This window comes from Anguilla rostrata, chromosome 2 (genome assembly GCF_018555375.3).
Source record: "Anguilla rostrata isolate EN2019 chromosome 2, ASM1855537v3, whole genome shotgun sequence".
In the NCBI taxonomy this organism is placed as follows: Eukaryota; Metazoa; Chordata; class Actinopteri; order Anguilliformes; family Anguillidae; genus Anguilla; species Anguilla rostrata.
In genome coordinates, this window is record NC_057934.1 from 36,623,148 (window position 1) to 36,650,070 (window position 26,923).

The following is a 26,923-nucleotide window of genomic DNA, read 5'->3' on the forward strand; positions in this document are numbered from 1 at the left end:
AACAAAACCTAATATCAAATGTGTACTGTTATTTTGTGGGAGAAAACTTTAACTTGTAGACCAGATTAGTTCGCAAATAGGGAATTTAACTACTTATTTATTAATCTTTGTACTTTTTAGCCTACTGATATGTTTATCTTTAGTTGCTCAACGTTATTTGCATTTTGTTTTTATTAATGAAATCTTTTGAATGTGTTTAAAGGTAAATATCCCCCTCTGGTTATAAATAAAATATTTTTCCAAAAACAAAATCATGTGAATTATATGTAGACTCATGTTTAAACATAAATGCAAATATGTGCATTTTATGTTCTCTCTCTCTATATATATATATATACAGAATATGGATGAAAATGGGACACCAAATCCCCCATGTACCATTTTCCGCCAGTGAAAAACATTTCTAAGCAATAAATAAAAAATGAATCGCCCTTCTGCGATTAGCTTACATCTTTTAGATAATATATTTTTTTTATGCTTTTGCATTTTCAACCCACCGAGGCGGTTAGTCAGGGATGTTAGTAACTGCATGACATTCAGTTCAGCCGTGGTTGGCCATTCACTGTCAAGAAGTTGTGGAGGAAAGCCAAGCCACTTTTAACCATGGGCTCCAAGCAATGAGCTGAATGCTCATCAAAGCCTCGACCAATGAACAGAGATCATGAGGGCCCATAAGACAACAGTCATTTTCCATCTTATTAAGCACTGATTATTCAGCAAATTTGTCTTTCTGTGCATCCGTGTGACCAGCCGGTTGCCTCTACTGGGGCAACAGAACAGGAACCCGTCTGTGGAGAAGCAGGACTTCTTATCTATCGAAGCTCTGAGAATTTGGCCTTCTGGTCTGCGTCACAATGAAGCAGAAGCATATCGCAACACCTGAGGGACACAGGGCAGAGATGACAAAGCTTCTATTGTCCTGTGCAGGTGAGCAGAGAAACCCAGCACAACAATATTTCTCTGCTCCTTTATGTGGAAATACAAATCTGAAACATGTCCCGCAGGCAGCTAAAGGAGTCACAGAGTCAATTCATCTCTCTTACACAGACCAGGGGACGCAACCTGAGGAGAGGAACAGCAAGTAATACTGCAGGTGCCGCTCAGACCCTTTTTCTTCCAAGCGTTTGTCACATAATCATATCTGTCTTCAGCGTAGCCCTTTGAGGGGTCACGTGACCACGCAGTCCGCAGCTCCGGGAGCATCGGGCCGGCGGGCCGCCGCAGCAGCCCTCTCACGTCGCCGTCCGAGCCGCCGAGCGCGTCCAGAGGTGCTCCCGCGATCTCGCCGTCCGCTTGTTGGCACCCAAGTGGCCGTAACGGGCGAAGAGGAGAGCTGCTCTGATCGAGGCCCCGCGGGGCTACAGGAGAGCAGGGATCAACTGGAAAACATCAAAGGAAAATAACAGCAATTGTTGCATCGTCGCAGGCTGCAGTCTCCAAACGGCAGCTAATGAGACAGAGGGACGGAATTAGCCTGTTTGATTGAGCGTGAGGTGCTCTCAATCTGTTTTCACTTTCCTGGTTGATGACTTTGAATACCAGCCTGGAGACTGTATGTAGAGCTGGCTGATCCCAGAAATCCCTGCAGACTTGTCAGCTTAAGTCACAGAAATTCTTTTTTTTTTTGTAGATACGTTGTCGCAGACTCCGAGCGGGCGTGGAAGTTTTTGGCAATGTGCTGCAGAGCCCCTCCGAACAGCCACGCACCTGAAAATGATTGATTCAGAGACTGGCAGCGTGAACCCACACGCGTGCCGAGGAACGCTACCCGTCCGGATCGTTTGTCGGGTTCTGTTCCACGACGCGGAGACGAACGTGGTGAAACAGGGACGTGCGGCACGGCGCAGGGGTGAACGGCGCACATATAAACGCGCGGCGGAACCAATTCCCCTCGCAGAGCAATGACAAACAAAAAAAAGCCATTAAAATTTAAAGCCGCCTGGAGCCAGAAGGGGTTGGCGCTCGCTGTCTGATCACATGCCCCTGTTTGTGAAATGGCTTCTTTGTACCTAAATAAATAAAGTCACTCCCTGGAGAAGAAATAACAGCACATTTATGCTATAAGGGCCCGAGAGAGAGAGAGAGAGCAGAGAGACAGAGAGACAGAGAGTGAGGGAGAGTGAGAGAGAGAATGAGAGTGAGAGAGAGACAGAGAGAGATGGGGGGGGGGGGGTAGGGTGTTATGCTAATGCAATGGGGAAGAGGATGAGGTATTTTCAAAGGCTTTCAGCCCGCTTATTTTCCTGAGCTGGCTGCCTAATCCTTGCCTTTTCCTACTGCATCATTGCAGTATCTGAAAGAGCTCTATATCGCACACTCTCTTATATTCAGCAATTCACTCATACACATGCCTCCCCCCTCAATAAGTAAATAAATAAATAATAGACTTCCCAGAGTACTACAAATTTCTCTCATGACTTATTCCCCAGGAAGAGAGCAAAAATGCTCCAAGGCTATTGGGGAACAGAGAGAAAGCAAGAGAGTACACATGAAAAGAAATGCACTCACACGCAGTTAATAAAACATGCTTTTTATATAACCACCCTGATTTCTGTTCCCCAAGCTCAGCACTCACCCCCTACCAGCACAGTCATCCAAATCTTCCATCTTCCCCTAGCCAGCAATACCTATAATACACACACATGCGGGCACACACATATGCACACACACACACACACACATACACACACACTTCAAGAGGTCACAGGTTCACATTAGGACAGCTTACACATTATACTCAGCAGCAGATTAGTGTGACAAAATATTTTGCCAGCTTTTATTCAATCAAGTCTGTCTTTGTACTTAAAAAATGGGTGCTTGACTTCCCTGGTGCGATTTCATTATTTAACAAAAAACTGTGAATATGCATTATTACTCCTTTAAATCTTCATTTGGTTCAGTTTGCTCAGTCATAGAAGTGGGAATTATAGCGCCCCTCAATGCTTACTATAGACATTATAACTATTTGTAATTGTTGTCAATTCTTCTAGATGCTTCTCCAACTGTGCTACTAGAATTGATGATATCCCTCACATCCGGCCCAGGAGATTAATGAAAGCTCACCTGCGACAGCGCAATCACCATCCATCTATTTCCGGTCAGTTTTCCACACGCCGATTTTTTAATTATTTTAATTATTAATAAATAAAAAAATTATAGCCAAATATATGGTCAAACGTGTGCCTTAAGTCCTATGAGTCAATGACCGAGCTCTTCATTATATGATAATAAAAAGCTAATGCCTGGGGCGTTACTTCATGGCTTTTTGCTTAGAATTTTAATTGATTACCTATCCCATATAAGTTAAGTGCATTCAGATCTTTTGTGTGGGCACTGTGCTTTTTTCGTATCCTGTGTTCGATTGGCTTCTATACTTAGTGCAGAATTGAGTCATTGGGCGCATATTTCAAGACCCCCTCGGAGGGGGGTATATGATTACATGCGAGACGGGAGCTATTCGTGGAACCGACGATGGCAATGCAGTCGAATCGCGAATCCTTTCGCTTTTAAGCGAAAGTCGCTTTTTGCGACTGCGTGCCAGCAGCACGGGAAATTATTGGTTTCAGGACAAAAGACTGAAAAGAAATTAGGCTCGAGTTGCATGCTTGTAATTTCTTAAAACTGGTGTTACCGATATGAACTTTCCGCGCAAGACAAGAAACACAGGCTCTGTCCAGATCTCCGGTGCTGAAACGCATGAGTAGCCTACTTGAACACCACGCTGTTTGGCCATTGTAATTGTCTCTTTGTCTCTTCCACCATATATAGGCTATATTATGCAGACTGTAAATCTACATGTCACTTTAAATAGCACAATGCGCAGCAAACAGAATTTGAAAGAGAATCAGAAAAGAACCGGAAACAGAATTTTAGAAACAAATCCATAATACGTTTTAATCCGTTCTACCTTAAATTTCCAACAAAACATACCTGCGCCTCTGCCCCACCCAGTTCTAACGTCTTCCCACCTCAGCCAATCTTGGCTTTGAACAACGTCACAAATAACGTCCCAACAGTAGTCTGCTCCAATCAGACTATCCGGGGGTACAAGAAGGCATAGTCTGACGTTATATTGAATCAAACTCTTTCCAAAGGCGCGTAAGTGACCGCGGATCAACTAGGCTACATGGTTTGCCTACTCCTGCACTTCACCTGAAAAGGACCGACAGAATCAAGACGGCTGCATATTCCAGACTTGTTCATGCCAGCCGGTATCACTGAAGAAAAATCGGATTCATTCAGGGTCAGGGAAAATGTTACAGTTTATTTTAGATCGAAATACATTTGCTTTGATCTGTTTGTATCAGGCGATATTCGGTTTGTGTTCTAGCATTTTGAGGTGTCAGAGTCTGTAAAACATGCAAGTGAATAAGAATTTGATTATTTTGTAAAAGTGTTGTCTGCCGTGAGACAATCGAATCATTCGCTTTATCCTGCTTTTCAAGCACATCAACCCGTTGCGTCTGTACCCGTTCAGTTTTTATATCGCTACAATACCTTATTTATTAACGAACTTATTTCACAGTTTGGCTATGAATAAGGAAACTGGGAAAACACTAATGTATACATTATAATGCCAAGTGGAGACAAGGTGGGAATACGGCGACATCTCGTTTTGGCCACAGACCCTCTCTTGGACCAGACAAGTTCTACTCTTTGTCCCGACAAAAGTAAAAATGACGGAAAACAACGAAAAGGAGAATGAGCCGCAGAACCGGGACTTCCCGCGGTCGCCTGGAACAATGTCCGTACAGCCTGAGTCCAAGGTAAGACCATATAGGTATCTATACTGCTATATGCCACACGATACTGCTGAGTAGTCCTACAGTAGTGCGTTGTCTTTCCCAGTGATAGTAACTATGTTGGTAGCCTACTACCTGGTGGGTTTGACGTGTAACTGCGGGTCCCCACGCTATTAGTATTGGTTAGTCACTGTGAATGCAAGAGTAAAAGTTCAGTGAATTAAGCTACCCGGGTATGTTGCACGACTGGAAGAATACAATCAGGAAAGCAATTAGAAATTGTTGTGCATTTGTGTTTTTCTTGGTTATTGCCTCACATAGTTGTGTTGCGGAAATGTTCTTTTTTAATACTTTGAAAGCACACATTCAAGAGTGGCATAGAGTAGGCTATTGGAGGCAATTCTTTAAAGAAATTACCGCATACAGATAAGTCATTAGAGATTCAATAACTTCTTCAATATATCACTATCAAAACGAGCCTACTATCCTAATTATTCGGGCGTAAAAAGATGCTACGCTTTTATGAATAATTGCCTACAGAACAGCCCCAACATGCCTGATATTAGCTAATTATATTAATAGCAACAAACCAACATTAAAATATGCTTTTTGTGAGTTCCGTGTATGTAAAATCTTCTCTGTGTGGGCCTATTTTCTGTCAGTCAGTGTCACTAAAATGGAGAATAAAGCATTTTTGTATTATTAGCAGTCTATCATGTCAACATACATCTATATATAAGCTTCGACCAGTCTCCACAGTACTGTAGAAAGCCATTTACGATCTCGGTTTTATGATTTTATTATTACCTTAAATAGATTTTCCTGGGGAAAATGTCTACGTTTACATTTAGTAAAACGTTAACCACATAATTCTTATTAAATGAGGATTATGCCCCTTCATTCTAAAGACAGAGGTAACACTGTTCGCTTGTTACTCATCATGATACCCGCAAATTAGTGCTTATTAGAAATGCTGGGTGAACAATTTCTGCGCTAAGTATAGGCTATAGTATGTAATGATACAGTAACAACTGGAGTCGGAGGGTGTGATCCCTGATGTAAGTCTAGAGAGTCGTCATCTGAGTTTGTCTTCACAAGGCGCCTCGGCATCTAATTTGCCATAGTGATTTTTCCCACCATGTTCGCTGCTCTGAGAAAACAGGGATTTTAGAAGCATGTTTTGGACCAGATATGAAGTTACATTTAGGCTATGTCAGTTTTTATAATTAATTGTATGTTTCTGCAATTAACGCTGAGAATGAAACACTTCAGAATCTGCTTGCATCGGTGGAGACTATTATACTATCCTACGATTTGCACTTACTGTGTTGTGCAGTCCGACACTCGCAGGTAACATAGTTTACATTTTGCTGTAGTCACGTGTTTGTTTACACGGGAGGGACATTATACGTTGGACCCTAGTTCTTAATACGACTGAAGCATAGCCGGTTTAGCGGTTAAATGTGTCTATTCTAGTCGGTCTTAAGCGTAAGTTCACACACGAGGTACAGTATTTATGCCACGCTGAACAACAGAGGACAGAGAATTATAAATCCACGTCGTGTCACCATTTGAATCTGAAAGATTCTAGAAGAAAAAGGATGCGAAGTTGGCGTTACTGCACCAGCTCTTATCAGTCTTCTGGGCGACGTTCTGACGTCATTCAGCTTAAGCAAATTCAACCTAGTTCACAGGGGGGGCACCAGCCGAAGCAATTATGTAAGATCAATTGCTGCATATATATTTGGATGTTTTCTATAAACACCTTTAGTTGAGGTACTGATAGAAAGGGGAGTTCAGAGTGAGCTGCTGCCGAATACATTTAACAAGGTCAAGATCTCCTATTTCCTTGCATTTCATATTTTTAGCATCTTTTTTTAGTGGTAAGTTTTATAGTTATATATATATATATTATGGCTGTAACTAGAATTGGGGTTAGGAATATGGCTAGTGTTATGACTCAGGCAGAATTTGGGTTATGTTCAGGAGCTAGGGTGAGGATTTGTGCTACAGTCAGTTTTTGTTTTAGGCTTTTTAAAATAGTGTTATAGCCTGTAGCCTTAAAGTGATGGTATGCCTCCTGAGGGTGGAGACATATGCAACCTGAGATCTATTAAATTAATCTGGAGTTACAGTAAGTGTACTTTCTTGCTTTAGAGCACAAACCCCGAATGACCTATACCAGGCATTGTACAGTCAGTAGGTTGTTAGAAACTCTGCTTAATGTTGAAAATATCCTTCATGGAACTTAATAACTACTCGGGCCAATGGAAAACACGCTCTCAAATCTGAAAATAATACTTAAAAACACCAGAAACTGAACTATCCCTTCAATGAGAGTTACAGGTCGGTTAAGTGCTAACTTTCTGTGGAGGAGTGTTAGTGGAGCGAGTGATAGCGTTGGATAGCGTTATGCTTTCGCGTTATCCTTGCATTCACTGCTTTGCTGTCTTCTAAGGGTTGATTAGTCATTACAGGCTATGGACTGTCAACTAGAGGCAATAAAGAGCGAACTACATGATTTTATTGGGCTGACTGGAGGCTTTCCAGCTCCGGTTATATTGCAGAGACTCGCTCTGGGGTGGCAGTCTCACCGTTTCACAGTGAAGTGCCGCCACGGGAAAGGGTAATATATGCCCGGTGCTCAGTTTCGAGACAGCCAGTGCACATTTTGAGATAACTCATAAAAAGGACCCGTTCCAAAGGGAACTGTGGGTTTATTTTAGAGCAAAGATACCTTCCGTCAACGAACATCATCCTCTGGTACAGATGATAATCACAGCAAAAGACAGAAACAGCCTACTGAAGACATTGCGCTGCCTAAATATTTCCCATGAAGTCAGCACAGCAACTTATGTCTTCACTACTCGAAAAAAGCTTAAGCTGTGCAAGGCAGCAGCAGCCAGAAGCCTTGAGAGAGCAAGGCAGTGGCAATATGCAATGACCTTGGGTCATTTTCACCTATTTACATGAAAAGATTGGGCTAATAATGAAAGTTTGATTTAGAAGACTATGCTTCAGTGCCTTGGAGCACTTTCTACCCAGAACCTGAAGTCAAATACAGCCATTTCTCATTTATACTGTTTACACAGGGTTATTGTATGTGATTGAACTTAAGGTTCATTCCTTTTTGTATGATCTCCATATACTCTTCACAAGGCAATCATGCCAAACTTTTGGTGACACATTATCTTTCCATAATATTGCATGCATCCAGATTTGTTTGTTATTCATTTGTAAACATGCATTTGGAATCTACAGTCACAGCTAAGGCAATGCTGCGTTTGTATTCGTCTTGACAGCAGAACAAATGAATAAGTTTATTTGCCACATTTGTTTTAAATGTCACAAATTGAAACTTTAAATGGCAAACAAGGGAAGTTTACATCTAGGGAGTGTAAACTCTTATGCGTATGGGGTTATATTTTTAATCGTGAAATGCAATTCTATCATCGCAATATATGTGCATAATATTTGTGATAAATGTCATCTTGTGACCTTTGTGATATGGGCCTATTGTTAAAATGAATAAAACGTATCGATGATGTAAATTAAACTAAAACTTATTCGGTTTTAACTTGAATTGGTTATGAATTAGGAATTATCTTCTTTTTCACAAATTTGATTGGAAGCCGCTTGTTAGATAGCCAAGTATGTTAGGTTTGTGAGTTGGGGAGTGGAAGTTCTTGACATGTTAGTAAGAGTAATATGTGCTTATATAAGGACAAATCTATACTGGCTCGAATTGTCCCGTATTTGTGTGAGTCTGGCTCGAATAGTCCCATATTTCTGTGAGTCTGTCTCGAATAGTCCCATATTTGTCCGAGTCTGGCTCGAATAGTCCCGTATTTGTCCGAGTCTGGCTACAATTGTATTGTGTAGTCGGCTGAATAGTCCCATATTTGTCTGAGTCTGGCTCGAATAGTCCCATATTTGTCCGAGTCTGGCTCGAATAGTCCCATATTTATCAGAGTCTGGCTCGAATAGTCCCATATTTGTCCGAGTCTGGCTCGAATAGTCCCATATTTGTCCGAGTCTGGCTCGAATAGTCCCATATTTATCAGAGTCTGGCTCGAATAGTCACGTATTTGTGCAAGTCTGGCTCGAATAGTCCCGTATTTGTGCAAGTCTGGCTCGAATAGTCCCATATTTGTCCGAGTCTGGCTCGAATAGTCCCATATTTGTCCGAGTCTGGCTCGAATAGTCCCGTATTTGTGCAAGTCTGGCTCGAATAGTCCCATATTTCTGTGAGTCTGTCTCAAATAGTCCCATATTCGTGTGAGCCTCAGAAGGATCATACAGGTGTCCCTGCAGAAGGTATGACCCCTGCAGCTCTTCAGCCTGCCTTTGCCGGCCACACCTTTTTCTAAAAAGTAACCGTCCCATCAATTATACGCATCGGCACGAAAGTGAAAGCCAGCCTTGGATGATTAATAGGCTTACTTTTGTCTCGACAAAAAAGTAACGTATCCCGATAACAAGAATGTTGTTGAAATGATCTGCGGCGATGATGAAAAATCAAGTGCAAAACGGTTCCGAGAAAGTGATTGTACCATATGTCATTGTCGGATGAACCATCGGCACTGTTAGTGCTAGAATGACAGGCTGCGTTCTGTCCTCCTCCTTCGAGTGTTAACCGCATGACTCATCCTCAATGGCTTCTGAACAATTTGATCTGAACGTGGTCTTAAGCACAGTGTTGAAGACTGGAGCTGCTTCTGCTGAATTGCTCTGTAACGCATAGTATTGCTTTTAAAGGTCGTAATTCAAATGGGCCTCGTGCGGATAGTGTGGCTATGAACTATGAATAGCTTTGACCCTGACTGTTAGATCCCACTGTTCTGTGTCTTCTTCAGTTCGAGCAGACATATTGGCTGGAGTCTCCTATTTGCAGGTATTGAATTCTGTAGTTTTATAATAGAAAATTCTATAATTTTGCTAAAGAAAGAAAATTAGGCCCAGCCAGTGAGCACAAGCCAGAACCCTAGACAGAATCTAGACATCCAGAGTTGTTGAGAGATGTTTTGACATAAATGAACTAGGTTAGCTCCAATTTAGCTCGGGCCTTACCCGGATACAGCCTGGCTATGTCCTTGTCGGCTGTAAAACTTTAACTTTTCAACCAAACGTAACCTATTCAATCAAATTTTCAATCAAATTTTATTTGTATAGCATATTTTACAGCAGTTGTCACAGTCAACCCTGGCCTAAATCCCCACAGGAGCAAGCCTAAGGCAACAGTGGCAAGGAAAAACTCCCTGTGGCAGATGGGAAGAAACCTCGGAAGGAACCAGGCTCAAGGGGGAAACCCATCCTCCTTTTGTCGGCTCAGGGTGCCGACTGGTGACCAACATGTCAGTCAGGTTTACAGAGTTTATGATGGATAAAAGCGCTATATAAATGCAGTCCATGATGTGGCTCAGATGATGGGCGGGGCTGGGTGGCAGTGGTGGGGAACAGCAGGTGGCGACAGATGTGGGCAGTGGTGGGGGAGACCAGACGACTCTCAAAGCACTCTCGAAGATTTGAGAGCCCCGCCGGCAGCATGGGGAAGAGGGTAGAAATGGCAATTAGGGAATTTGCATTATAACAGACAGTGGGTAAAGTGGCAGTAGCATGAATTGGGGGACCCTGCCAGGAGTAATATATGGCTGCATAGCTACTAGGACAGGGATGGATAGCCCATGCAGTCATGAGGGGGGGACAACCATACCCGCCTATCAAGAGCCAGCCAATGTAAAGTCAGGTCACAGCTGACTGACAGGTGACAGTAAGGAAAGGATTGCCACCCCACAATGCTCTATGACTACAGACTTCTCCCACCCTGTCTCCAGAATATAACTGATTATAAGCCTGAGCATAGAGGTGTGTTTTTAATCTAGATTTAAATATTGAGACTGAGTCTGACTCCTTTATAAATTTTGGAAGCCAGTTCCACAGTAGTGGGGCTCTGTAGGAGAAAGCTCTACCACCTTTTAGGTTTTAGGAGATTCTTGGGACTACCAAGTAGCCTGCGTCTTGGGATCGGAGTGACCTTGTGGGCTTATAAGGTAGGAGCAGGTTAGTTATGTACACAGGTGCACATCCATGCAGAGCTTTAAAGGTCAGGAGCAAAACCTGGAAATCTATCCTATGCTTAATGGGTAGCCAGTGAAGCGACGATAGCACTGGAGTAATGTGCTCACACTTCTTAGTTCTGGTCAAGATACGAGCAGCTGCATTCTGCACAAGCTGGAGACTCTTTAATGAGTTATTACAGTAATCTAGCCTAGACGTAACAAATTCATGGATCAATTTTTCTGCGTCCCCGCCTGATAGGAAATGCCTGATTTTAGCTATGTTGCGTAACTGAAAGAAGGCAATTCTGGATATGTTTTATATGCGTATCCAAGGTTAGATCAGGATTAATGGTGACACCAAGGTCTTTAATGACCATATTAGGTTCAGCCAAACAACCATCACAGTTTAAGGTGAGAGTAGACATTTTCTCCCTTAATATTTTGGGACCTTATCGAATTCATGAGCAGAAAATTTGAAAGCATCCAAACCTTGAGATCTACAAAACAGGCCTCTACCCGTGAAAGCGGCAGTGCTTCGCCAGGTTTCATTGAAATATAAATCTGTGTATCGTCCGCATAACAGTGGAACTCTACGCCTTGTGCCCGGATAATATTGCCACGTGGTAGCATATATAGCGAGAAGAGTACTGTTGTAACCTATCACAACGTATTCATTTTTTCTCGGGTGGAATTATATTCAAATGTTTTGGCTGTGAGTGAATTAGGAAATTCAGTGGATCAGAAGGGGAATCCTCTTACTCAGCCTGAACTGAGACGACCCATTAAGCGTACGGGCCGACTTTAATTTAATATCGGCCCGCTGATTGACTGCGATATAAAGGCACGAGCGAATCTCATCCGCGTCGGGGCCTTTCAAATGAGTCGCGGAAGCGTTGCAATTAAGATCTCGCGGCGGCGCTCAGATAAGGCGCCGGTCTATTTGATTTTCGGGCGCGCGTGAATCTAATTAGCGCGCGGTAATCGCTCCCTTTGATAGCGTCTCGCGAGCGGGCCGAGCGCGCGGCCGGGTTCTCGCGGGGGGCCACGCGGGGCCCGCGCCCCGTTTCCAACGGCGCTCGCGAGCGGAGCGCGTGTTTACGGAGCCGCGTGTTTGCGGTCTGATTCCGGGCGGTATCAGTCTTGCTCAGCGGTGGCAGGTGTCCAAGGTCTGCTTCCTGTGTGGCGCTGCCGCGGTCTGCAGGGTGATTAGTCATCCGCTCTGCCCTGATTTTTTTTTCCATTTGACTGATTAGAGAGAGAGAGAGAGAGAGAGACGTGGGCCGTGGTGAGCAGGCAGTCTGGCAGCTCCGCTGTCTGTGATAGTGAGCCAACCCCCTGCGCCCCACGGGCAGACTGTAAGCGAGAAGTTGTGTGTGTGTGTGTGTGTGTGTTACAGAGTGTCTTCATGGATGTGTGAGTATTACAGAGTGTGTGCTCGAGTATGTGTGTTAGAGTGTGTGTGTGTGTGTGTGTGTGTGTGTGTGTGTGTGTTATAGTGAGCCAACACCCTGTGCCCCACGGGCAGACAGTAAGCGAGAAATTGTGTGTGTGTGTGTGTGTGTGTGTGTGTGCTACAGAGTGTCTTCATGGATGTGTGGGTATTACGAAGTGTGTGCATGAGTATGTTTGTATTACAGAGAATGTGTGTGTGTGCATGTGTGTGTGTATTTGAGTGTGCGTGTTTGTGTGCATTGTGTGTGAGAGAGAGAGAGTGTGTGTGTGCGTGTGCGTGTGTGTATGTGTGTGTCAGTGTGTTTTGGGGGTGAGAGTGTGTACAGATTGGGCTGCTGACTCCACTGTCTTACTGAGGCCGGACAATGTGGCCCCAGAGTAGCTTTCAAGGGTATGTGAGCTTTATGTATGCCAGAAACAGATCGCTATACACCAAGCATTTATCATGGCCTTTGTACCATGCTTCATATATAGGGTTATGGACTTTCAATTTCAATTTAATCATTCTTTTTTTTTTTTTTAAATGGTGAGCTTTTATTTTGTATGTCAATATTTTTATTTTATGCAGCAGAAACATAATATTCTCAGGTCATGTACCACACAATGTTTTGTGGAGTAACAGTCATTAACATTGTTCTTAGAGTGCAATGCAGAGGACCTACGATCAGTGCTTCCTGTAGCGCATTTGTACTCTGGCCATTCAAAATGAGCTCGGGAGTAGCAAACCCGATGGCTGAATAGAAGTGGTAGAAGGCATTCAGGAGACAGGAGCTAATTTGTGAAGATGGTGTAATCACTTGTCTTTTAAATGAAGACCTGAAGGAATCACATCAGAGTTCAGCTGTCTCCACTTATGAAACCGCTCTACCTGTGCTCATCCCAAAATGGTGGATTATGGTGAGATAGACTATACCCAGCTTTCTTAATTAAATATGGAACCACAATGACTTTGCCCTTCTGTTATGTTTCAGATTTTCTTTTACAGCCAAGTGTATAATGCCATTTTTGTTTTCATTGGAATTGATATTTTGGATGCTGGTCCAGCCATATTTGAGGGTATTATTGTGGGGTCTACTGACAGAAAGCTGAGTCGGGGTAATAGTAGGTTTAATGCCCATTCGTTTACCCCTTTTCTCCCTCAGTCCCTGTTCAAAATGATTATTATTAGATGCCGGTGTCTAATTTAAATGACCATTGGGGCTTATAAGAAATGAAACAGCATTGATTATTGGACGCAAAGCCTTTCATTTGCTCAAAGGTTCAGATTTAAACAGATTTCTAAATACCTTGCTGTGAAGCTATTCTTGCATTTCAAATGAAGTCTAATTTAATAGCTGATGACCTAATCAGAGGTACCTAGAACTTGTGTATGTAATCAATCAGTCAGCAATCAACACACTCTCCACAGCCCACTGCGGTTCACACTAAATTATGCTGACAGTATCTTAATTCTCTCATTGCCTTCATCAAGGAGTCCTTTGCGTTCAACAAACTTTCTAACCCAAATTTTTTTCAGCAACCGGTCAGGACAATGTGAAATTTTCAGGAATCTCACATATTGGTACGAGGGCCAGCTGACCTGCCATGCAGATGGAATGGAGATTTAGAAATGAAATTGAAAAGTGCAGTTTGGTTTGGCTTTTGGGCTGACATTTTGTGAACCAGGTACCCTGGAACATAGCCACCGAGAATGAAGCGTAACTCCGAACAGGAGTTTGCTGGGCGTTTCTAATCTCTACAAGACGTGGCTAGAATTTCACGCGCGCTTCAAAAAGAGAAAACGTGCGTTTTGAGCAACGTGTGATTTCATCTATTCAACACATGCACGTCGGGTTACCGAAAGATGCGACAGAAGGCTCCGTGCTTATTTGAATAAGGGTATGACTTTCCTTCTGCCCCGTTGAATTTCATTTATATTTTAATGGAAAAGGGATTATCCTGGATGTACTTTGTATTATCTGAAGCAGCCAGCGTGTACGTGTGCAGGCACCTGCAGCTAGCAACGCGCACTGCAGCGCTAGCAGCAGAAAAGGATAATGTTACCTGTGATGTTCAGGTCACATGGTCTTGCGCGACAGTTTGAAATAACTGCCGCAGTCAAGGCTGTGTCTGTTCTACAGTTTCTACCATGACGGTTAAGGAGAGAGGCAATGCAGTGGAAAATTGTCTAGCCTTTGTTTTGAATTGGAAGTCTAGAAAACAATTTTAGCTCAATGCTTGGTCTGAAAACATCACAGTCAGAAGTGAGGTTCGACAACAGAGATGGGGGAAATCGCTGAAAAAAACCTGTGCAGACCAAGTGCAGAAGAAGCAAGATGGAGCGCAAGCCCTAATGCTGGAAACTCCGCGCGTGCTGTTCCCTGGTTTTTCGGAGAGCGCGGGGAACCTGATTTAAGCCGTTCGGGCAGGGGGGGGCAGGCCGGCTCTCTCGTCTCCGATCCGCTCCCACCCCCGATGCACGTGCACGTGCCCGGCGGAGCTCTCTCCCCACGAGGTCTCGGCTGACGGCGTGGGGCCGCGCTCGTCTGTAACGAGGAGAGCTGTCTGGAAGGTGTCTCTGCCCGTCAGAAACGTGGGGCTCCAGCTGGCGCGGTTAGCTTGCGCGCCGCGATGCGCTATCCGCAGCCGCCGCCGTTCATTTCTGAGCAGAATCGGTCTCTGTTTACCCGCCAGGTTCTCTCAGCGGCAGCAGAAGGCCTCCGCAAAGGCATCGTCCTCCGCTCTTTCTGGCCGTGCGGGGAAAATAAACCTTGATCGGCAGGCCAGAGATTTCAGTACGCGGTGTGATCCGATATAAAAGATACAAATGATATTTCGTTCATGTTTCATGGCTTTACAGCATTCAGCCACCATGAATGAATCAACAAATATATCTTTCACGTGCCTCCTCGTGTGTTGATTTGTTGAGTTAACAGCGTCATTTTCAAAATATTTTTATATTTTGTGGACGAATCAGGGACACCTGCAGAGTCACCTGGGTCACGCGCCTAGTGGACGAGCCGGACCCGGCCCAGACTTCATGACCATATAAGGGTCCCCCCTTTTCCTCACTGTGCAGACTCTGGCTCCAAGTTGTACAACATGGTGGCACAAAAACTGCACGTTAGGATCTGGTCGCGAATATTATTTTAGATTTTTTTTGCCCTTTTTGTGTTATATTCTTTAACTGTGAATTTGCCTCTCCCATTGTTGGGACTCAATGTGACTTGCAGGGTGATAGGATTTAGGCTAGTATGTGTTTTAATGCACACCTTTTCTTTTATCCAGACCTGTCCTGACCTACAGCAATAGCATGATATTGTAACCAACATGCTGGCAGATGTTATGAGCGTATTTCTACACTGTCACAGCATGTGTGTGGGGTGTAGTATGTGTTGAATCTACATCCAACATTAATCAAAACTATAATTAACTGGTGTCTTTTTACTTGTGCTGTTCTTGACAGTAATTTCAGAACCTTTCGTATATTCAGTTGCGAATACTGGTTTTTCACTTGTTTTTTTTTTTTGTAGAAAAATGGGCCTTGAAGTTAATTTTGCGTGGAATCAAAAAAGGCTTAAGAAGTCTGAAAATGCACTTAATAAAACCTGCAGGAACCCTGTAAAAGCTGCATGTTCATATGATTCTAATTTGAACGTGGTGTACGATAGTCAATGGTAGTGATGATAGCAGCATATAGCTTTTAACCACATAGCTGAGAAGAAAAGTCTTTCATTTGTACCCAGAGACTGTAGAAAATAGTTTGTACCCAGTTCTTTCCTGGACACATCCGCAAAGCACATTCAGGGCGTGAATGTTTGTGGTACAGCATCTGTCAGAAGAGGTCCATTTCACCCTTTAAACATCTCACCGTCTGGCTGAAAGGAGAAGGGAAAAGGAGAAAGAGCTGAAGAGGCAAGAAATTAATTAAAGGACAAACTGACACTTCTGCAAAGTCCAGAGATTTCAGAACAATGAAGAGGCAAATGCCCTCCGCAGTCACCTGCCTACTAAAATCCAAGCGCAATTAAAATGATAATTTTCCACATTCTTCATTAGCAAAGCAGTACATTGCTAATGAAAGAATATGCTGAGCTGGTCTTTCTTGTTGTCTTTTTTTGAATTTGCATGGCATATGATAGCGATGTTCTACTAAAGCTTGACGATATCAGACCCATGTGAAATGGGTTTAAGTGGAAAGTCAATGTCAGTGTGCTCTGTGGAATGTCAAGAGTTTACAATTAGGACTTTTGGAAGCTACATCAATACTTTAATGAGGACTCGTTAACCATGTGATAAAACACACTCCCCCAGATTAGAGCTAAGTAGTGCCTGTTTCTGCCTCTCTGTCCTCCACCTGCAAGCCCAGCAGTACGCCAAGAGAATACATTATTTATTCTGCCCAGCCATTCAGGGCAGCTGTTAAAGAGCTTTTCAAATTTTCATGCAGTTGGCGCAGCTTAATTTGGTACAATAAGACTCCCAAAAATTAATTATCTAATGAATTATCTGTACTCATGTATTTTGAAAAGTAAGCTAATATTCCCAGCATAAATGCATTAAAATGAAAGGATGATCCAATCCTATATCTGATATATTCTGGTCATACAATAGATGTTCAGCCAAATTAATGGTCAGATTGTGGTGTAGCTGAAGCTAGGCTACTATAATAATAGCAAGCCTTTCTTTGATGTCAACCAGCCCCATTATATTACCATAGTAATGAGGTTTTTGTTTTATCCTCATTGCCTCGAGTGCTCTCACTTACAGACAACAATCTTTTCACTCTGTGACATGTCTATCAACACCTGCAGTGTATATGAAAGGATCTGTCTAACCGGAGCCTACCTTTCAAGCAGTCTTCCTGCTCATCGAATGACAAGCCAGCCATGAAGGATTATTTTATTACTGTATTCTGCAGTGACTTATGGAGTGAAACAAAGGGATCATATAATTTAATTTCCTCCAGCAATTTAAAGAGCACGGAAAAAGCACTGTGCGGGTATCTTTAATTCCCACTCATTAGACCGTAGTGGAGAGAGAAACTCCCAGAAAACACATTTTCGTTTGGTTATGCTGTATCTTTCGAAAACAGATTCCTTAACATGCTATGATTTCTAATTTCGAATTACGATTTCTAATTTATTTTCAGCATGGCATTATGCGCATGGTGGCCTGTGAGTGAGAAATGAATGGTTCTGTTGATGAAGTTAAATTAATCTGAGTATGATTTTTTGTCGTTAAGATAAGGGGAAAGGCTGAAAGCGACTGATGGTTTGCGTGGTTTGTAACCGAGAAGAGTGAGGGCGCCGCTAGTTAAATAAAGTAGCACGCGGGGCGTGAAACAAGTGCACCGTTTCTCGTCTGGAGAACAGCGATAGGTGCCGGTGCACGTGAGCACTGCTGGTAGTGAAAGTCTCGGCATGAAGGTGGTGAGGGCACGCGCCTTTTTACCGGAATGGATGGCAAATGCTCGGCTAAAACTCGTTAACCGCGGCAGTTGAGTTTACAAGTCATCCACGCGGTGTTACGGTGCTCCTTTGGGGGGAAAAAGTGCGGAATGGAAGGGGGATTTTAAATTTGCACTTTCTCTGAATAATGGAAACTCAACAAATGCACTCCTCCGAGTGGAGGCGAGTGAGAAGGAAAGAAGAAAGAAAACAGAAGGGAGAAAAGGAGAAGAGCGAAAATAACTGCAAAGTAAAGGTAGGGAGATTAATATGTATGAGGTATCCGAGGTTTCTTGAGAGACTATTTCAAGTTATGTAAAACTAACGTTTAGCTGTGGTCTTGGGCCTGTGCGTCAGGAAAAAAGGAAGGCTGCTTTTAAGAAAACATAGAGCGATGAAATTTACTTTTGTCCTCCACTGGTGTACGTCGCTGTGGATGAAAGCGTCTCCTAAGTAACTGTAATGCTATGCACTGTAACGTCATGATTAAAATGTTTTAACGTATACGTGTTATGTTCATGAATGTACTAGTTGCGTATGCATTTTTTAGTACGTGAGCTTCTTCTGTAGTTGTTCCCAAGATTTTGAAAGACTGCTCTGTTTGCCGACTGATAAGAACCGCGCTCCCTCTTTTAGAAAGTGAAATTCAGGCCCTGCAGCTGCAGTGCAAGGAGGACGCTGGGAAATGTCGCTGAACAGTCACATTTCTTCCACATTGCTCGAGCTTGGTTTTTTTTAGGCAGTCGCTGTCAAAAAGTAGCACTTAGTGCAAGCTACACAAAGGTAGATATGGACAATTGGGAGATGACGTGTGCTTTGCTAATGTCAGCATGCCCTTCTGTGTATTTGCTTTTTTTCTTGTTTCAAGCAACTTTTAAAGAGACTAATCTATCATACATTTTGACTGGGTCAGCAATAGTTTCTCTGCAGCGTTTGGAGCTGCACTTGAGTTGAACTTTGGATACCAAAATGGCAAGTTAACTTTATTACTTTTTCTTTGGCTGACAGATATTATATTTCTAAATATTATAAGGCCTTGGAGTTTTCAGAAGTTGAAACTACTAAGCAGTGTCGATTTCTTTCAGCATGTGCTTCTCAGGTATTTTTTCAAAATGTTCGTTCGTTGTTCGTTGGCTAAAATGTTCGTTCATAGAGAAGGGATACATTTTTCCTGTGGGCATTTAATCATTTTCTGTAAGAAATACAGTTTTTTCTTCATGTGCTGTCTAGTGCCGACTCATAGGTCCGATGTGGCCATTACCCCTGGCATAGGCTGGGATGTGTGGGCATAGCTGAATTCTGTCTGAACTATTACATAAATACACAGTAAAAAGTTCAGTGTTAATTCAGCTCTGACAGAATTTATATAAGTCCCTTTTAGCCATAGAGGACTCATACAAATTCTGTAAGAGCTGATTTAACACTGAACACTGTTGTAGTGCCTATTAGTCCATATTCATGAGATAACTTATGATATGTTACACTTTGCTGGTTTATGTCCCCAAAGAGAATTTGTGCATTGCTGGTTTGGTGTTACGTTCTCAGGTTGTTGATTGAGCTTAGCTCTGCCCAGAAAGCCGCTCATGTGTCTGGCTATACCTCAGGAACAGGGACACTACGGGCCATATGTGCTCAGGATTTGCTGGGCTTTTATAGACGCTAACAAGACTAATTGCTTTTTTTCATATTCACTAAGGTGCCGCACCGGAGGTTTGCGCTGGTGAAATGAGAGCAATGCGGCAACCATAAAATTTGTGTGTTTATGTTAATGCATATGTATTTCAGTGCTTTCTGATGTTAGACTACAAATATATAGGAGGATCAAATGGAAATTTATGCATATGACCTGCTACAGATGATTTATCATGGCTGTTGGCTGTTGTGGCAAAGGGTAATTGCGTCTGTTATTTAAGGTCTGCGAAAAACGGGTGTTTTCTTCTTTCTGGCACAAGATCAGCGTGGCCATTCGTAAGAGACATCATCATCATGTTAGAGTAGGGGAGAGTCGCCATACATGTAAGAGTTTTTTTTGTTTTTCTCATTTATTCAGAAAATATTTAGCCTACAACTATGAAATTTTACTTCAAACAGCTTTTGCATATCATTAGTCAGAAGCTGTTTCAGTTACATTCATAAATGAATCAAGTTTGATACAATTAAAACCAAGGTACAGGCAGTCTGATGTTACATTCATACCACCTAGTCAGCTGCGACGCAGAACTTTGAGGCACCGCTGGTAATTTGTGGCGTGCTTAGCAAATATGGCCCTGTGTGGTTTGACTGCTTTTGTGGTGATGGCAATCCTTGCATCAGAGTAAGAAAAGGCAGAGAGAGAAAGAGAGAGAGAGAGAGGTGTTGAGGAGCTGAGTTTGTGGAGCTGATTAGGTCTTTCATTCATTACCAGCAGAGCACCACTGTGGGTAAAACCATGCTACCTCCTGCCTGTGGTTCACCAAATCAGAGCCTAATCAAACGAGCAGCGTGCGTGCTGTTAGTAAAGGCCATGGAAAACAGTGCCCAGAAGTTACGGTCACATCGTAGTGTGTCTGGAAGCTCAATGGACTTGCGCTGAGACCAGACAATATTAATATATACATGTTGAAGTGAATATTCAAGCAAAGTGCAGGTAAACAAGCAAGCTAATTATGTAGGTACAGAGTCTTTTGTGATTGTGTAGGAAATGTGAAAATACAAGCAAATTCATTAATTTATTCAATCTGGCAGGGTAGCCTAACCTGAGCAAACGTACTTAATAAATATGAAAAACATGTTGTAGCCTAGGGGTGGTGGTGGTGGGGTAATATAACACATTTTCACTAAACTGACTTCTCACATTTGTGTCACCAAAATATTTTCTTGACTGGCTAGACATTTCTAATCAACTGTTACAGAAAAATTTAATGAGCAAAATAGCTCAAGTGATAAGGTTAAAAAAAATCCCATTGACTCACTTCAAAATCGGTATAGCCTACTATATCCTCTACATAATGTTGTAGTTTGTCTCTTCAAAATATCGAGCAGCTGCGCCCTCTCGTAGTCCTCATCCTCTCTGACGAATCATTATGGCGAGAATAAGACAAAGAGAGGGTTTTTTTAAAGGGCAAAAATCAGACAAATAAAAATGGCCTTTAAGTGGTTTCCCTTCCAGTGTTAGATGCATTGAAGGAGATGCGCGTTTTTTTTTTTATTAGAAGCGCTGGGTGAAATTTATAGCGCAATAAGGTGCTTGATGCGCCCGGCAGAAGCCCTCTCACGTCTCGGGCAGGGCGGCGGAGACCGAGACGCAGGTGGCGACGGAGCGCCCCGCGCGGTTTCCGACGGACCGCCGGCGTCCCCCCCTCTCCAGAACCGGAGAGAGAGAGAGGCCGCGGAGACGAGGCCCCGGGCCGCCGGCGGACCCCCCCCCCCCCGCGACACAGCCGGCGACGCCGGCGCCGCTTCCCCTCGATCCGCTTTCGGTGTCTTTCCGAGGGATTCGTCTCGGTCGTAAGTAGCCCCCTTGGGCAAATTGCGCTCCAATGAGGTGGCAAAAACCTCATTCAGAGTAAAACCCCCCCCTCCTCCTCCTCCACCCCCGTCAGTCCCCTGGGCGCGTCGCGGTGTTGCACTCAGAAACAGAATCCGCTTCTTTTTTTCTTTTTTTTTCCCCCCCCCCTCCCCTCGCCCCTTCTCGCTTTCCCGGCGGGCCGGGGCACAAATGTTATCGCGCCTCCTCGGTTTCGGGGAGGGGAGGGGGGGGGGGGAAGAGCATCGACGGGACCATCGATCAGCGGAGCCGCGGTTCCCCCAAAGGGTGCAGGTGCGAAGCCGCGCCGCCGCGCCGCCCGTTCCGTTCAGCCCTTCCTAGGTTCCTCATTTCTTTTGTAATCAACCTACCGGCCCGCTTTGCTCAAGGATATTTGTGCTGTTCTTTGTTTGTTTTTGTTTTTTTTTGTCCTGTCTCTGCATTGTTCCCCTCTCTCTCTCTCTCCTCCCTCACTCCCTCCATCTCTCTCTCTTCTCCCTCCCTCCTCTCCCTCCTCTCTCTCTCTCTTCCTCCTCCCCCCCTCCCTCTCTCTCTCTCCCTCCCTCCCTCCATCTCTCCCTCTCTCTCCCTCCCTCCTCCCCCATCCTCCCTCCCTCTCTCTCTCCCTCCTCTCTCTCTCTCTCTCCCTCCTCCTCATCTCTCCCACCCTCCTTCCCTCTCTCTCTCTCTCCTTCCCTCATGCCATCTTTCTCTGTACATGTGACTGATGTGGAGATGCGTGCGTGTGGTGGCTTGATAGTAGCAGCGGGAGTGAGAGGCTGGCAGGTACGAGGTGATAAACGGAGGACAGATGTTAATGGGAAGGAGCCAAGCCGGCGAGAGGCCGCGTTAGCGCGGGTTGTCCTCGTTAGCCCGGGTTATCCTCATTAGCACGGGTTATCCTCATTAGCACGGGTTATCCTCATTAGCGCGGGTTGTCCTCGTTAGCCCGGGTTGTCCTCGTTAACCCGGGTTGTCCTCGTTAGCCCGGGTTGTCCTCGTTAACCGGTTATCCTCATTAGCACGGGTTGTCCTCATTAGCCCGGGTTGTCCTCGTTAGCCCGGGTTGTCCTGGTTAGCCCGGGTTGTCCTGGTTAGCACGGGTTGTCCTCGTTAGCACGGGTTGTCCTGGTTAGCCCGGGTTGTCCTGGTTAGCCCGGGTTGTCCTCGTTAGCACGGGTTGTCCTCGTTAGCACGGGTTGTCCTCGTTAGCCCGGGTTGTCCTCGTTAGCCCGGGTTGTCCTCATTAGCACGGGCTGTCTGCTGCATCCAAGGCTACTGGTGGGAACATTTTTATAGGCATGCACCTATAACGTGCGTCGCCAGGGCAATCAAGCATCATAAAACACCTCACGACAGCTCTCTGCCTCGTCCCCGCCCCATTCAATGATTGCCCTTTCCTGATTGGTTTTCTCCAACAGGCCTTTCCTCATATAAGTTAATTCTCATTCCTCCTTGATTGGCCTTCTGTAAAAATCTGCCTTTTATATATTTGGCACTTTCTCTCTCTCTCTCTCTTGCTCTCTCTCACACACACACACACACGCACACAATCTCTTTTTGCTCCTTTTGTCTCAACTACTCCATAAACATGTTCGCCCCCCTCTGGTGTGTTATCTTAATTTGCACAAACTCCTGTCCAAGAACAAGGGATAACTGGAGAGGAAAATATCCTCATCCACCTGAGCAATAAATCAAGGGCTGTAATTCATTTACCGCCAAGTCCACGCTTCCCCTGGCAATACAGAGATTGATACTTCCATTCATGCATCGTGATGGAATCCTTTACATTTTACGGGCTTTCATTTGAACTTTTACCCTCATATGTACCACTATACTTGAATCCATGTTATGAGTGTGTGTGTGCGTGCATGCGCATATGTGTGTGTGTGTGTGTGTGTGTGTGTGTGTGTGTGCGTGTGTGTGTCTGTGTGTGTGCGTGCGCTCGTGCGTATACGTGTGTGTGTGTCTGTGTGTGCGTGCGCTTGTGTGTGTGCATGCGCATACGTCTGTGTGTGCGTGTGTCTGTGTGTGTATGTGTGTGTGTGTTGAGCTCGTGCGCGTATGTGTGTGTGTCTGTGTGCGTACACTCGTGTGCATACGTGTGTGTGTGTGTGTGCATATACATGTGTGTGTGCATGTGTGTGTCTGTGTGTGTGCGTGCGCTCGTGCGTATACGTGTGTGTCTGTGTGTGCGTCCGCTTGTGTGTGTGTGTGTGCGCATACGTCTGTGTGCGCGTGTGTGTGTGTGTGTGTGTTGAGCTCCTGCGCATATGTGTGTCTGTGTGTGTGTCTGTGTGTGTGCGTGCGCTCGTGTGTGTCTGTGTGTGTGCGTGCGCTTGTGTGTGTGTGTCTGTGTGTGTGCATGCGCTCGTGTGTGTGTGTCTGTGTGTGTGTGTGTGCGTGCGGTTATGCACATACGTGTGTGTGTCTGTGTGTGTGTCTGTGTGTGTGCGTGCGCTTGTGTGTGTGTGTATGTCTGTGCGCATACGTGTGTGTGCGTGTGTCTGTATGTGTGTGTGTGTGTCTGTGTGTGTGCGTGCGCTCGTGTGTGTGTCTTATTGTCTGCGTCTGAGGGCCTGACACTCCTAGCGGACCCGGGCAGCTCGGTGCTGACCTACTAATGAAACGTCTGGCTGCGCCGCGAGTGAGCGGGGCACAGTCATCACATTCCGCCACCCTCCGCGGAAGCAAAGGAAGCCGTCAATATTGCTATTTTTTCCCCGCCGCTGTTTGCGATCGTTTAGAGCGACCCTGGTAAAGCCGACCTCTGCAGCCGGCAAAGGTATTGGGAGGCGACCGCGGGATGGGGGTCCAGCGGAGGGTCGTAGGCGGTTTCGATTGCCTACGCCGACGGCGCGAAGAAGTCAGCCGCTCTTCCGCCGCGGAAATAAACACGATCGCTCCCCCGACTGTGCCGCCGTGATTTACACACAGCCGTGCTCGGTTTATATTGCCCGCGATAAAAGAGTGTTTGAGCAGAAAGGCAATTTACAGTAATTGTGATATAATTGTTTTATTGCTGCTGAGAGATATTATAGAGTGAGTCACTGTGAGGACTCAAGAAAGTTGGGGAGAGGAGGGGGGGGAAATGGCGCGTGACAAATATCAGTTTTAGGCTGCTCTGCGGAAGGTGGGGGGTAGCGTCAGGAAGCTTCTGTAATTTGAACATTTCCCCAACAGCGTGGAAGAAATTATTCATGTGAACTAATGATTTTGAGTAGTGGTTACTAGTGTTTAGTGTATCGAACTTGAATATGTATCGAATATGTCTACTCTTTTCAATTTGGACTCTAAGTACATACGACTTAACCTGTTGTGTTTCACCATATGTAAAAACTTAAATGTCTTTAGGCAATGGGTTTCCACGCAATATTTTAGCAAAGTCAACTAATCTGGGATTACAGTGTTGGCCTATATGCCTACAAGCCTAACTGCAGTACTACCAAAGAGTAAACTGGTGCAGTGTTTAATTGCAAATCTCTCGTAAACAATGTATATGCATTTGGCTCCGCACTTTGAAGATGTTTATCGGGTTTAAGTGTTTAATATAACACAGTGCCATATTCTTACGTAAGGCCGCTCTGATGTTATTGTTAGGATTCAGGGTCATGCTTGTAGGTTGCCGTGCGTTTTAATTGGACACGCGCCGCGCAGGCCTACGTATGATTAAAAGACTGATTGGTCGTGCGGCAGAAACGATGCTGTTTGCAAACGGGGGGTAATGGAGTCAGCGCTGGGCTAAGATAACGGGAACTGCCTGAGAACCGCGCGAGCCGCTCTGACAGACAGGCCTTTTTTACGAGCCGGCTGACGAGGAGCGCGGCGTCTTTCATCAGCTCCCGAGTCCCTGAGGCGACGGCGTTCCAATTTCCACATTTCCTCGGCCAAACGCTTCGCCGCAGAAGCGCGTCGAGCGAACCGCTTCCGCCTTAATCGTTCATTTATTTACGCATTCCCGCCGAGTTATTTTTATCCGTCTGCCAGGCGTTCCGCGGCTCGTTCGTCTTTTTCCGATGGCGGGAGGGCGCGGCCGCGGCGTCTGGCGCGCGGCGCCTGCTGCGGAACACGCCGCACGTCGACGGTGTTCCCGTGCCGGATTCGGGTACCGCGAGACGGTACCGCTATCCGTCTCGCCAGCTTTAACCGGCGTCGGACGTTACGCCAAGGAGTGTTAATAAACAAAATGGCTGCCAAGGAAACGGTACGCTGCACCTGACTGGGGGGGCGTCTCCAACGGTTTGCAGCGTGAAGCTGGACGGAATACGGTCGTACCGCCATCGGGAAACCGCCGCTTTTCTCCGCGGCGACGCCCGGCCCCTCGCCGTCTTTGACAGCTTGACGAGGTGCCGTTTGACGGCTGGAGTCGGCAGACGTCTCCAGGCTGGAGGGAGCTTTGGGGAACGCGCAACCTTCACGCAGACCTACCCGGGGAATCTCCGAGAGGCACGCATTCCAACAGATGCGTATGCGTATGGAGAAAACCGATTTGACGCCGGTGAGACAGAGATCGTCCACCTGAGGAATTATTCCGATTTTACTTCGAAATAAATCATTCATGGCCTTGAGGAACAGCAGGGGCTCAGTTCAATTCGGGTTCCTGACAGACTTTTTTAACCTTCTGTTGCAGAAAGCTTATTAAATACAGCAAAACTGCTGAAGCCCTTGCTTGTGAAAACTGTATTGTCTTCATGTGCTTTGACTGATTGGTTTTGTGCAAATGTAACCATCCTGATTAGTTGTGACCTGACATCTTCAAGTCCAAATGGCGCAGTCAGAAAAATATACTCATTTTATTTGGTCCACAACCTTCGCAGATAGCAAACCTACCTGAACAAGCAGTGCAATAGGCTATTCATGCACCAGGACCATCGTGTTTTCCCCTCCTGTGTTAGGCCTATTCCTTTTGTTCCCCAAATATAGGCTAATCGTTTACAGAATTCAAACCGCCGAACCTCTTTTAATTCGTCCATCTCCCGAAGGCCTTTTCAACACCTCTGAGCTCGCCTCCATACCCTTTCAGCAGAGGAGCACGACGCACAGATTGATCGCGGCTTTGGACGCTCGCGTGAAGGGTAACGCCTCGCAAAGGTGTGAATGCGCAAGGCTTCCATTACGGTCTGCGAAGGCCAAACGAAGAAAGCGGAGGCCCGGTTATTTCTATGCTCGCTCGAAAGCCCAGAAGCGTCGTCCGCGGGTCGTCCGTAAATGGAAAAAAAACGGCTCTTTTTGTTTTGTTTTCTTCCCCGTTGCCCTTGCAGGAAATGTGTCGCTTTGTCGCTCGCTGCGGCGGAGAAGCCGGTTTTTTCGCGCGTCGTAGGAGACGGAAGCTCTGCCTTGCGTTATCGACCGCCCGGACGAGCGAATCGATCGCGCGAAGGCGCCGCTAATAGCTCCCGAAGAAAAAAGGCGGACCCTACGGCGGGAGCTAACGGCCAATCTGTGTCTAGAGCTTGTAAGGAAAAAAGGACGTCTCTCGAACGTGATGAAAAAGTACAAAGTTTATTTCCAATGCCGGCAGTGACAAAGCGCACGAATGACACCTTGGATTCAGCAGAGTCAGACTGAACCACGAACCTTTCCAGAGGCTGCTTCTTATTTGTTTTCGAAGCTTTGATCAGGAGTGTTGAATACACATACCAAGACGGATGTAGTCAATTTTTGTAACACCTTTCAATTAGGCCATAGTGTATTGGCTGTCCTGTTGCGATTGAATTAGCACGTCTGTTGACTTGA

The 26,923-nt window shown here is 45.1% G+C and overlaps 1 protein-coding gene across 4 annotated transcripts in view; it reads left to right on the top strand.

Annotated features, from left to right (window-relative positions):
• The first annotated feature begins 3,724 nt into the window (after positions 1-3,724).
• LOC135247920 (SH3 and cysteine-rich domain-containing protein 2-like) overlaps positions 3,725-26,923 on the top strand; it is a 44,909-nt gene continuing 21,710 nt past the window's right edge. Inside the window, exon 1 of one of the 4 annotated variants that reach the window (XM_064321903.1) lies at positions 3,725-4,766. In XM_064321903.1, the coding sequence (XP_064177973.1) occupies positions 4,677-4,766 (90 nt within the window). In that variant the 5' untranslated portion in view covers positions 3,725-4,676. Of the gene's footprint in view, positions 4,767-12,803; positions 17,939-26,923 lie in introns of those variants that run through there. The other 3 variants (XM_064321905.1, XM_064321902.1, XM_064321904.1) reach the window with 3 other exon arrangements.